This window comes from Hemicordylus capensis, chromosome 2, assembly GCF_027244095.1.
Source record: "Hemicordylus capensis ecotype Gifberg chromosome 2, rHemCap1.1.pri, whole genome shotgun sequence".
NCBI classification, from domain to species: domain Eukaryota; kingdom Metazoa; phylum Chordata; class Lepidosauria; order Squamata; family Cordylidae; genus Hemicordylus; species Hemicordylus capensis.
The window spans coordinates 392,815,910-392,827,098 of NC_069658.1; the positions used below are offsets into that span (position 1 = coordinate 392,815,910).

The 11,189-nt window shown below is 41.1% G+C and overlaps 1 protein-coding gene across 1 annotated transcript; it reads left to right on the forward strand.

Annotated features, from left to right (window-relative positions):
• Positions 1–620: 620 nt before the first annotated feature.
• MRPL38 (mitochondrial ribosomal protein L38) lies at positions 621–10,667 on the forward strand. The gene is made up of 9 exons (XM_053295802.1): positions 621–765; positions 1,619–1,798; positions 3,153–3,287; positions 3,388–3,596; positions 4,190–4,262; positions 5,234–5,279; positions 6,368–6,526; positions 7,796–7,932; positions 9,760–10,667. The coding sequence occupies exons 1-9, from the start codon at positions 699–701 to the stop codon at positions 9,894–9,896; spliced, it is 1,143 nt and encodes a 380-aa protein (XP_053151777.1). The 5' UTR covers positions 621–698; the 3' UTR covers positions 9,897–10,667.
• The last annotated feature ends 522 nt before the right edge of the window (positions 10,668–11,189 follow it).

Sequence of the window (11,189 nt, forward strand, 5' to 3'; positions counted from 1 at the left end):
TCATCTTGGCTGCATAGAAGAGACCACAACTAGAGTAACACACATCCCTGGTTTGATTTGAGATTGATTTTACACTGTTGGAATGGAAAGATCACAAGGCGTACTTGCATTCAATGGAGTATTCTCGAGGGTGGAGAGTACGCTGGGGAGGGAGCCGTAAAGTCTTGCTGCAGCTGCTGAGTTGCGTGAACTTAACCTGGAGTAAGTGTGCCTAGGATAATGGTCTCATAAAGGCTGCAATCCTCAGTACACCTCCTCGGGAGCAAACTCCATCAAAAAGTGGGGATTATTTCTGAATTAACAAGCACAGGATAGCTCTGTCGTGCTTCGGGGCAGAGACCTATTAGAGACGGGCGGGGCGGGGCACCTCGCTGTCTGCGGTTCAAAGATTTTGAAATGTCTGTGCGATTGATAAGTCTCTGTGGCTGATACCATTCAAGATCTTACTTCAAGGCTGACATGCTTTCTTGTTCTTCCTAGGAAAATAAAATCGCTTAACTACTGTGCCATATGATGAATGCTGTAAAATATACATGCACTTATGAATAGGGATAGTTTAGGGCCAAACTAATTAATCAGGCATTACGGAAGACAGACCTGTCCCGATGACGCAACTAGGACTGCGCCACGAGTGAGTTGCCGTAATCGGGGCTTTCTAGAGGGAGAGTAGGGGAGACGTCATAAGGTGTGCCGGGAAAATGGTTGCGCCTATCCTCAGGGTTGTGTTGCATGGAATGCGAAGTAACCGACCTATTAGTACTAGTGGTAAGTGGCGGCTCCCTCTTTGTCCTTAAAATTCGCTGCGGGAGGGGTAGGCTGTTGTCCACCACCACTACCTCCGCCTTCAGATTTTTACTTATAGCTTCCTTGTTGCTTTCAGTTGCCGTTGGATTCCCGGTCGCCTGAGTTCTCTCTCTAGACTTTGTAGGATAGGAATCTAAAGATACATGTTTTGGGTCCTGGCCTTTCATCCCTTGTATCTGATGGTTGTCTAGGCTTATTCTGAGATACAGTAGTGTTACTATTCTCATTTTATGCAGTTAAAGAATGAGGCTGATGAGTTTACTGATCCATAATCGGATTCTTAATCTTTCCTTTAGCTCCCCCCACCCCATATGATATTGAGCTGTTATTACACTAGCTGTTGGGCTTGTGCTGATGGAGACATGAAAGTAAAGTGTGCTGTCCAGTCGGTGTCGACTCCTGGCGCCCACAGAGCCCTGTGGTTTTCTTTGGTAGAATACAGGAGGGGTTTACTATTGCCATCTCCCACGCACTATGAGATGATACCTTTCGGCATCTTCCTATATTGCTGCTGCCTGATATTGGTGTTTCCCATAGTCTGGGAAACATACTAATGAAGATTTGAACCGGTAACCTCTGGCTTGCTAGTCAAGTCATTTCCCTGCTGTGCCATTAGGTGGCTTGTGATGGAGACATAGCAGCTTTAACATTTGTTTAAACCCATCAACCAAAGTGATTATGCTTCTCTCTTGCTCCTTTTTCTACCTGTGATAGTGTTACTGAAACAGGAATAGCAGAGGCCAGAGCATAGAATTGGTCTGCTGTCTGATAAAAGAGGTGAACTTGTAAGTGAATGATTCTACTTTGTTTTTAGCTGTTCTCTGCAAACTGGGGATACCTCTGGGACCAATGCCTAATGAAAATATAGATGTCAGCAACTTGGAGGCACTGGAGAAGTACCGCAGCTTTACTCGCTACTGGAAGGCTGCAGAAAAAGAGAGCAAGAAACCTAACTGGTGGCAGACCTACAAGAAATGCATCACTCCAAAACAAGGTACAAGGCAAGAGGGGACACAAACACTTTGTATTTTTCTATTGGAGGCAAAAACATCTGTTTAAAGCCTGGCTTAAGCTTTCCCCTACTATAAGAAAACTAAATAGGTATTTTCCTTGTACAAATCTTGGAATATTTCTTGTTTTCTCAAAAGTTGAACAAGTTCTCTAAATACATTCTATGTGCCCCTTCCATACAGTTTTAATAATAATTGCACATATTATGCCAGTTACACTGGCTACCAGTTTATACTTCCAGGTTTAATTTAAAATGCTGGTTTTAACCTTGAACACCCTTCATGGTTTAGGACCAGGTTACTTTAAGGATCACCCAAGCACTAAAATTGATGTTGCAAGCCTTGCTTGGATTTGGTGAGACACGACCTTTTTGGTACTGGCACTCCCTACCTAGGAAAGCTGATCGAGCTCCTGCTCTCCTCTCTTTAAAAGGGGCTTTTAAAACTTTTCTCTCTTGCAAGGCTTCTAATTGATTAACTTTTATTATGAATTATTCCCTGGCTTTTCTTGTAGTTTTAATGTTGATGTATTTTGTTGTAGTTTAACTTTAACTTTGTTAGCTGCCTTGCACAGATATTTGTAAAGCAGGGTATAAAATAAATAGCATATATATTTTTCAGTTTCTGCATGCACAGAGCTGGAATTGTATGTGCTCTTGAGAGTAAGTCCTGCAGAATAGTGCAGTGAGATGTACTTCAGAGTAAACATTCCTAAGACTGGCCTGTAACTAGGGATGGGCACAAAACAATTCAGCATGTCCAGTAGGCATGTGCATCCTGCCGCCGTGCACAGGCTATTAAGTGCAGCGCAGCAGCCGTGCACAGACTTCTGAGTACTGGAGCAAGAAATGCGGTGGGGCAGCGGAGGAGCAGGTAAGGATCTGTTTTTCTCATGTTTAAAGGTCCTGCTCCCCGCTCCATCGGTATGCTTCATGCACATCCCTACCTGTAACACTGAACTACCTATGACTCACCTGGGGGTGGAGATTCAGGAAAAAGTCAGCAAAAGACTTGACAGTCCACCAGTTTGTCTTGACATAGAAACAGATCTGCCCTTGTTGAGAAAGCAAAGCAAGAGATTTTTAGTGCTGCAGACAGAAACCCGATGGCCTTTTTTGAGCCTGTGCAGTTTATGCAGGGACCCTGCTGCAATCCGAGGATCTAGATCAGAGCCTGTTCTCCCGGGGCACTTTCTAGCAAGCAAGTGGAAATTTGGAAGTCTATACTATACCATAAAATATTATGTCTGAACAGTTCCTCTGGCATATAGAGTTTGTGCCTAAGTATAGACGTAACATCATGGGATTTTAGTTTGTATTTCTCCTCTCTTCACCCTAGATGAAGAAGCGAAAATAGACATTAGTCTACCTTATACTCGGCCACCACGAAAACGAACACTTATGGAGAGAAAAGCTATAATGAGACAGAACTTCAACAATGCGGAATTGGAAAGAGCATCTCGTCTTGGGACATGTATGTTTTTCTCTGTCACGCATCCCTCCACATTTATTCCTTCTGTATTTGTAAGAGCTTAGTCACCCAATATTTCTTAGTGCTCTGTTTTCACTTACAGTGTTGATTCCACTTGAGGATGTCCGAGCTGAATGGGAGAGAACCAGTGGCCCGTTCCACAAGCAGCGCATGGCAGAACACTATGGGCTATACAGGGATTTGTTCGATAATGCTACTTTCATTCCTATAGTTCCTCTAAGGGTAGAATACAACCAGGATGAGGAACATATTATGCCAGTCTATCATGGGAATGTGGTGACCCCCACAGAGGTAATGTTCCAAGTCAACAAGCTGAGAGAGGAAATATAGGCTCTGACAATGGTAAAATGAAATATAAACATATAAACAGATCTAGTAGTTGCTTGAGGGAAAATAAATTCTATTTCTAAACCTATGCACATCCCTATCTTCTACAGCTTGTTGCTGAATGTCATTTTAACTCTTATTATAGTTTGCTGAGTTTAAATGTCATTGATGGTGTGATAGAGGTAGATGCTTGTGCCCTGTATTCCTCAGTCATGCCAGTCCTTGTTGTTGTATTGGCAGATGTAATATTATGTGTTCCCCACCCCCTCTTCTTACTGGAATTTTGTGTGGTTTATGACCTATCTTATTGAACTCAAAAGTAGACCAAGGACCAGAACTAGCTAACATCAGAAGTCCATCCGTAGCCATTTTATGGTTCTTCAGATTGATGGTGGCAAGGTGTACCAGTTTCTGGGTTCTTTGCAACAAAAAGGGAATGAGATAACTTGTCTGGTTCTAGTTAGCTGTATTGAAATGAACCCATAATATTCAAGACCAAAAGCAAATGTCTTAACCACTTGGCCACCTTAAAATCACTGCTATATATTTCTGTTTAGGCATTTAACCTTCCTGAAGTCTCATTTGAAGCAGAAGAAGGATCACTCTGGACCCTCTTGCTGACAAACCTGGGTGAGTACAAAATCTTCGAAGGATGTTTCTTTAAGGCTTTCTTGCCTTGGAAGCGGAGCAAAAAAATGTTTTATTGCTGAAGGGTTAAACTACAGATTCACCAGTAACAGCAGAAATTATTTCGGGGGGGGGGGACTAGAGAGACTGAATTTTCTTTTGTAGAATAGCAACATGTTTCAGTTCTACAGAACAGTTAATCTGAATCAAAGTAATCGCTATGAAATACTTCCTTAGTAGGAGATCATGGTCAGCTTGGCTTTGATAGTTCCTCATTCTGCACTACAAAAGTAAGTTGCTTTAGGAAGACTCCCGAGATCCTCGGCTGTCACTTTTGAGCACAATTCCAATTGTTTGTAGTTCTAATGTGTGGCCTTAAAATTCCCTGTGTGGCAGTGGTGGTTCTATTAACAAATAGGTGTAGAAGATTTAAAAAATGTTGCTTATTGAATCAGAATTGGAGTGGTGATAAATGTGGATTTTTCCCCTTTCAGCAATAAAAAAATAAAAATAATTATTGGAAGCTTTTTTCTAGGCTACTTGTCAACAGAAATGCTACTACCACAACAGAGGTGTTAGAGCCATTATGAAATTGTGCCATAGTGATAGGGCCCATAAACAGCTGTATAATTCTAATATTTCTCACATCTGTTGAGAAGTTATAAAATTGATAAATGGCAAAAATCATTATTGGAGCTTTCTTGTTATCACTAATTCTGTTTATGTATTAACTGGGCAGAATAGTGGATTTATAGAGAAATGTTTAAGAATTCTTTTTATGTTTATCTGAAGTATTTTGAAAATGTGTTTTTTTGGAAATGTTATAGTGAAACATCTCTTGGAAGCCTAGAGATCTTAATAATAATAATAATAATTTTAAAAGCCTGGCTCATCAGGGGCAAGAATTACACTGGAGAAGCACTATCAAACTGTACAAGAACTATTGCTGAATTTAGTTTGTGTTATGCACACAGATGGACACCTGCTTGACACCAGTATGGAGTATGTCCACTGGTTGGTGTGAGTATTGTTTGCTAACTTGTCTCTCTATTAGTGTCTTTTCAAACTGGGATAAACTTGTAGCTGAATTTCAATCAGCTTACCACTCTGCTTTCCTGCAGATTTTCTGTTCTATGCAACAAATGTCAAACTTGTGACCACAGTGATCCAAAGCATATGATCTATAATGCCAAGAATTCGTCTTTTAACTTCTTTAATGATATAGATGACTTGAAAATAGCCGGGCAGCTGCAGTCAAAATAGCTAAATGTTACAGATGTCAGTGTAGTATTCAAGAGAGGTACAATTGGGAAGCTGTTGCTAATTACTACTTGTTTTGGGGGGGGGAAGGGGAGCTGAATTAAAATTTTAATAAAGTGGTCTTCCAGATTATCTGCTCTGCCATTACAGCACTTTTCACTGAAGAATCTCAGTGCTCCTGGGAACACAGTTTGAAAACCATGAATCTAGAGCCTTGATTTTTTATACTGAGCCCCTTCAGCCACCATCCTGTAGGTGGCATCTGAGGCTTTTATTTATTCGATTTATATACTGCTCTTCATTAAAATAAACTCAAAGTAGGTTACAATATAATTAAAACAATGCATAATTGTACAGATCTCAAAAATTAAAATACAGAAATACAGATAATATAAATATAAAAATCTATTTAAAAATTAATAACTCATTTAAAATACATAAAACACACAAAAATACTTAAAGCAGCAGTAAAAACAATACTTGCATTCAAAAGCCTGGGTGGGGAGCCACCCCCCATGCCTACTTTTTTCCTAAAAACTGTCAAGGAGACTGAGGAGCGGATTCCAGCCGGGAGAGCATTCCAAAGCCTGGGGACAATGAGAAGGCCCTGTCATGTGTGCTTGACAACCAAGCCTCTCTCACCGTCTGCACGCAGAGCCCCTTTTGATGATCTTTTCGAGCAGGCAGAAACCCTTGGGAGCAGGTGATCCTTCAGATATCCAGGGCCCAAACCGTTAAGGTTATTTAGAGTAAGGATGATTCTGTACCTGTTCAGATGTGTAATGACAGCTGGTGCTCCAGAAACCATACAAGCAAAGTTGACTTTGATTCATATTTTGCCTTAACAGGACAAACATTCCAGGTAATAAAGTAGAAGGAGGTGCGGAAACTTGTCACTACTTCCCTCCATTCCCTGCTAAAGGAACTGGATACCACCGCTTTGTCTTCCTTCTCTTCAAGCAAGACCAGGCTATTGATTTTGATGAAGATAAGCGGCCAACACCATGGTAACTCTTCAGATGTTGTGTAATTACTGTGGAACCATCAGATACTTCTGTCTCCTTTTGGAACAGCAGCAGGTTACTTATTTGTTAAAGGAGGACTATCAGCAGTCCAGTAGTCTCTGAAACTTAAAATGTAACAGCAGCAATAATGCAAGCTGTTGCACAAAACAAAAAGCCCTGCAATAGATTTTGAACATTAAACCCCTTCTGTTGCACAGTACTCTGAAAACTTGACTTGTAGACAATTGGCCCGGGTTCTGTTTCCTCAGATTGCCTGCTTTGTGTGTACGGGAGCTTAACTCAGTTTTAAGGACTCTCAAAATGATCTTTCCACCTCGCTCCTATCCCCAGCTTGAATCATGGTGTTCGATAACACATTGAGAAATAGTAATATAGTTGTTAGTGGAAACAGGCAATTAGGTAGAACCAGTAGTATAGATTATAACCCTGGATAATACAGGAAGTTAAGCCCAAGTATCCAGTATTCCCCTCCCTGTGCTTTCAGAGTGGAGCTACATATTGCGTTACTCATGTGGCAGTACCGCTGCTTTTATAGTACACTGAAAGGTGCTTTCCACAAGCTATTTCTACAGACAGGGATATCTAGAGAGGCTTGAAATTCTGGTTTTCGCTCTCCCATCCTTGTGTTTCTGGAAGCCACGTCATACTTTCCATTAGCTGAATAATTTCATGTTCGAGGGAAAGAGGTCTCAGCTGCCTGTGTTTTGCACTACTGCCGTTGTTGTCTCTAGCAGCTGTTTTTTCTTTAGAAGTCTGTGGGAGAGAGAATATGGAAAATTGCCTCGATAGATAACGGAAGGAGCAAGAAGCACAATTAGCCAACGCCACCTTTTCTCTAACAAGAAGCTGTTTGGTCCCAAGCCAGTTTTGTATGGCTCCCTCCTTCTCAAGAGTGTAAACTAAAATTTTTAGAGTAGTTTTAAATGACTGCAAATATCAACACTTTCTCCCAAGGAGTCTAGGGAATGGAAGCATTTTGGGATAGGGAGTGAAGGGAATTATCGAATCCTTAGCCCCGCCCCCCCTCTTTAAGATTTACAATTTCTTGTTTTTTTGTGGGGAACACTTCCTGCTTAAATGAAAGAGCATGTCTACCCTACAAATGTAACGGCCCAATCCTTTTTTCATGTATCCTGTTTCTTGTCCACTGAAGAAAATTGGGTGTCACTTGAAGAGGGCAATGATAATTGTAGGTAGGACTAACAGCAAGGACCCACTACATCTGCATTCCTGTCCCCACCCCACCCCCAGCCATAGCCTCAAGATGAGAACCTTCAAGACCTATGACTTCTACAAGAAGCATCAGAACGAAATGACACCAGCAGGGTTGGCCTTCTTCCAGTGCCAGTGGGATGACTCTGTTACACAAGTCTTTCACCAGCTTCTCAGTAAGTAATGAACTACATACGAAGTCTCCAGAACTTTGGATTAAAACACTGTGGACAGAAAAAAAACCTGCAACTGCACAAAGTTTCACTGATGAGGAAAGTATGTAATATCTTTGGTCTGCATACTAGCTTAAGTTTGAGAGTTTAAAGAATCTGGAATATCTGCCAGTTTCCAGCAGGGAGGAGGAGAGGACTGGAACTCCTGAAACCTGGAAGGAACATTCATTTTATAGAGACTATGAGGTCCTTGTGTCATGGTGCTCTGCCACTGGAATTGCATGGTAGAGCAGTGCAAGCCCCTCTTATGTAGTAGGTAAAAAATAATTAAATGGTGGTGGGGAAGAAGATGTAACATCAAATTGGCCCTTGGTGGCAGGGAGGAGTTGCAGCAAAAACCAATTCAGTTGCTACATGACTAGTATAGCAAGTATTTCTTCTCAGTGGGCTTGATTTTCACTGATGTCATCAACACATTTCTGTGTAGCCAGAGCTTTGTGATGTCCAGTATATGATCCCTGATTGGCTAGAATAAGTGGAAATGGGCTGAAACCTGGGGGCAGTGGGGATGGTGCTGAAAAGCAGTAAAAGGGGAAGCAGTGGCTACAAACAGTTGTGAACAGCCACGGGGAAAGATAGAACAAAGGAGTTTTCTGAAGAGTTTGGGAACACACACACCCCATGCTACTTTCCAAGCAGAGACTCACTCCTTCAGGTAACTTCCTGCAGGAGATCATCAATACAATCGGGTGTTCACTTTATTTCCACCCACTCTGACTGGTGGATGGCAGGGCAGTTGAATCATCCCTCCATCACATTATTTCAGTGGCATCTCCTGATGAATTCATGAACAAGGGCCAAATCTTTAGCAGGATCTGCTCCTGCATTTCCAGTTCTTCAGTGCTAACAAGGCAGATTTGGAACTTTTCAAAAGTCAAACCTAAGATTGTAAGAATTCTACAGAAGAGATCAGCTTTTATGTTGAGGTCATATTCTGCAGCTAGATCATTTCAGAAACCACCTGGCTGTAACAATTACGCATGCATAGATGTAGTGGTGGTAAGTTTATTACAGTCCTTAGACCAACTTAACATTTAAAATAATACATTTATAATTTACAAAATATTCAGGTTGCTAATACAAACTCTACAAAGTTTGGATGCAACAAAACAAAACTTGGCCACATTAATAGAGGTAACAGATTTAAAATTTGACAGCAAGAAGTCCAAGTAAAATTGATCTGTATGGCCAGGATGATTCTTTGAGAGGAGCAATGAACTTAATACGAGCATCTCTATAAAATTGACAATAAAGAATAACATGAACAACTGACTCTGTATCCCCTGAGCCACACAGGCAATGATGCATACGCATAGACGTGAGATTAGAATTGGGATGTCAAACTGTGGCCCTCCAGCTGTTAACCTGCAACTCTCATCATCCCCAGTCACAGTGGCCAGTAGCCCGGGATGATGGAAGTTGTAAACCAACATCTGCAGTAGGGCCTTAGTTTGCCACCCCTCGTCCAGCAGTTTCTAGAAAGGTCATTCAAGATGTCTGGAGCAGCGCAAACAGAACAAATGCAGGGCAATAAAATGTAACCATGGACCAGCATCAGCCTGAGTAAGAGTCACTAGATGAACTTACTTTTAGTTTATCAGAGAAGGTAATATTCTGAACAGGCATTTGAAACAAAAAAATTAGAAATCATTAAAAGTCAGAAAACAAGGAAATGTGCTAGTAATGTCATGTCTTGAAGATGAAGGATGCTCAGGGTTAGTGCTTGCTGTGTTTGTAAACTTTGAGATACACTAATATCTTGTCTTGCAGATATGAAGGAGCCAGTATTTGACTTCGTGCGACCACCCAAATACCACGCCCCACAGAAGAAGTTTCCACACCGCCAGCCTCTGAGGTACCTGGACAGGTACAGGGACAGCGATGAGCCCACTTACGGCATTTACTGAGAGGCCCCCTGAACAGATTAACTGCTGTGCAACAAGGAGTCCTCCTGCACTTCATGCAGGTCTGAAAAACAGACGTGTATGGGCCACAACTGGATTTGATTCAAATTGCCGCTCTTACTCACCGCTTGAAAGAGGAATATAGCTTACATCTCTTGTGAATATCTCAGAAGGCTTGTCAATGTGTTATAAAGTATATTGGTCCTTGCAATGAAGAATAAGCCTTGCCAGCAGGCCCAGGATTGCCCAGTTGAGCTTCTGTCTTGCTTCCTCGGGGACAAATACCATGCATAACCTGCTGCAAACAAAGCAGTTCGCTTTGTGTATCAGTCATTGACTCTGCAAAATATCTTTATCTGAATTGAATCAGATAGCATGTGAAATCTTGTAAACTACACCATTTGTCTAACCCTAAATGTATGAATACATGTTTTTAAAACCATACTAGACTTTAATTTGAGAGTTTGGATAGAAGCATATGGAGTCATCCCACTCTGAGAAAGGTGGCGTACTCCAGTATTTCAGCTGTTCCTATCACTTACGGTTTAAGCAAGCATGATCCTGTTTGTTGCTCCTGCGGGGCAAAAGTATGGTAGCCACTTAGAATGAACTGGGTTATTGACAGAGTAAGCTTTTATAAGCAATAATCTATTTCATGAGATCCATGAAATTATCTGAGGAACAAGTTAGTATGTGTAATGTTTCATATGACACTGAAGGAAAAAACCAAATGAAACAAATAATAAATATGAAGATGTGACTCTTGCACTGCCATTATCTTTAGTTCTCTGTCTTGTTCATTTGGAGAACTTTTGATTTATTGGCAAAACTAGTGTAAAGGGCCTCTTTTGCACAAGTAGCTTCAATTTAGGTGATTTCTTTACCTTTTGAGAGCACAAGATCATCTGTGAATGGGTTCATCCTGACTGTTGAAAAGTGGAATGAGATTACCAATGCTTTTGTGTATATGTAATAGTCTATAGCAGGTTAACTATGGTATGCTTTTATGTTCCTTATTCCAAATCATAATCATAACAGGTATGTACAACACCAAGCTCCATAACCCACTTTCAGAATGGACTAGATGGCTCAAGAGTGTCCCATATTTTTCAAAAAATATATATAGGCAAGATATTCCTTCACAAATCATGAATATCAAGACTGAAGTGGAAAAGCCTGGTACTGCATGGTATGCTTTTTAAAGGAAAAGGATTTTGAAATCCAAGAGTAGAAACGGGCTACAGTATTTCCCTATGGGAAAAAATACTTAACACATGGGGGTGGTTTAGTTGAGAA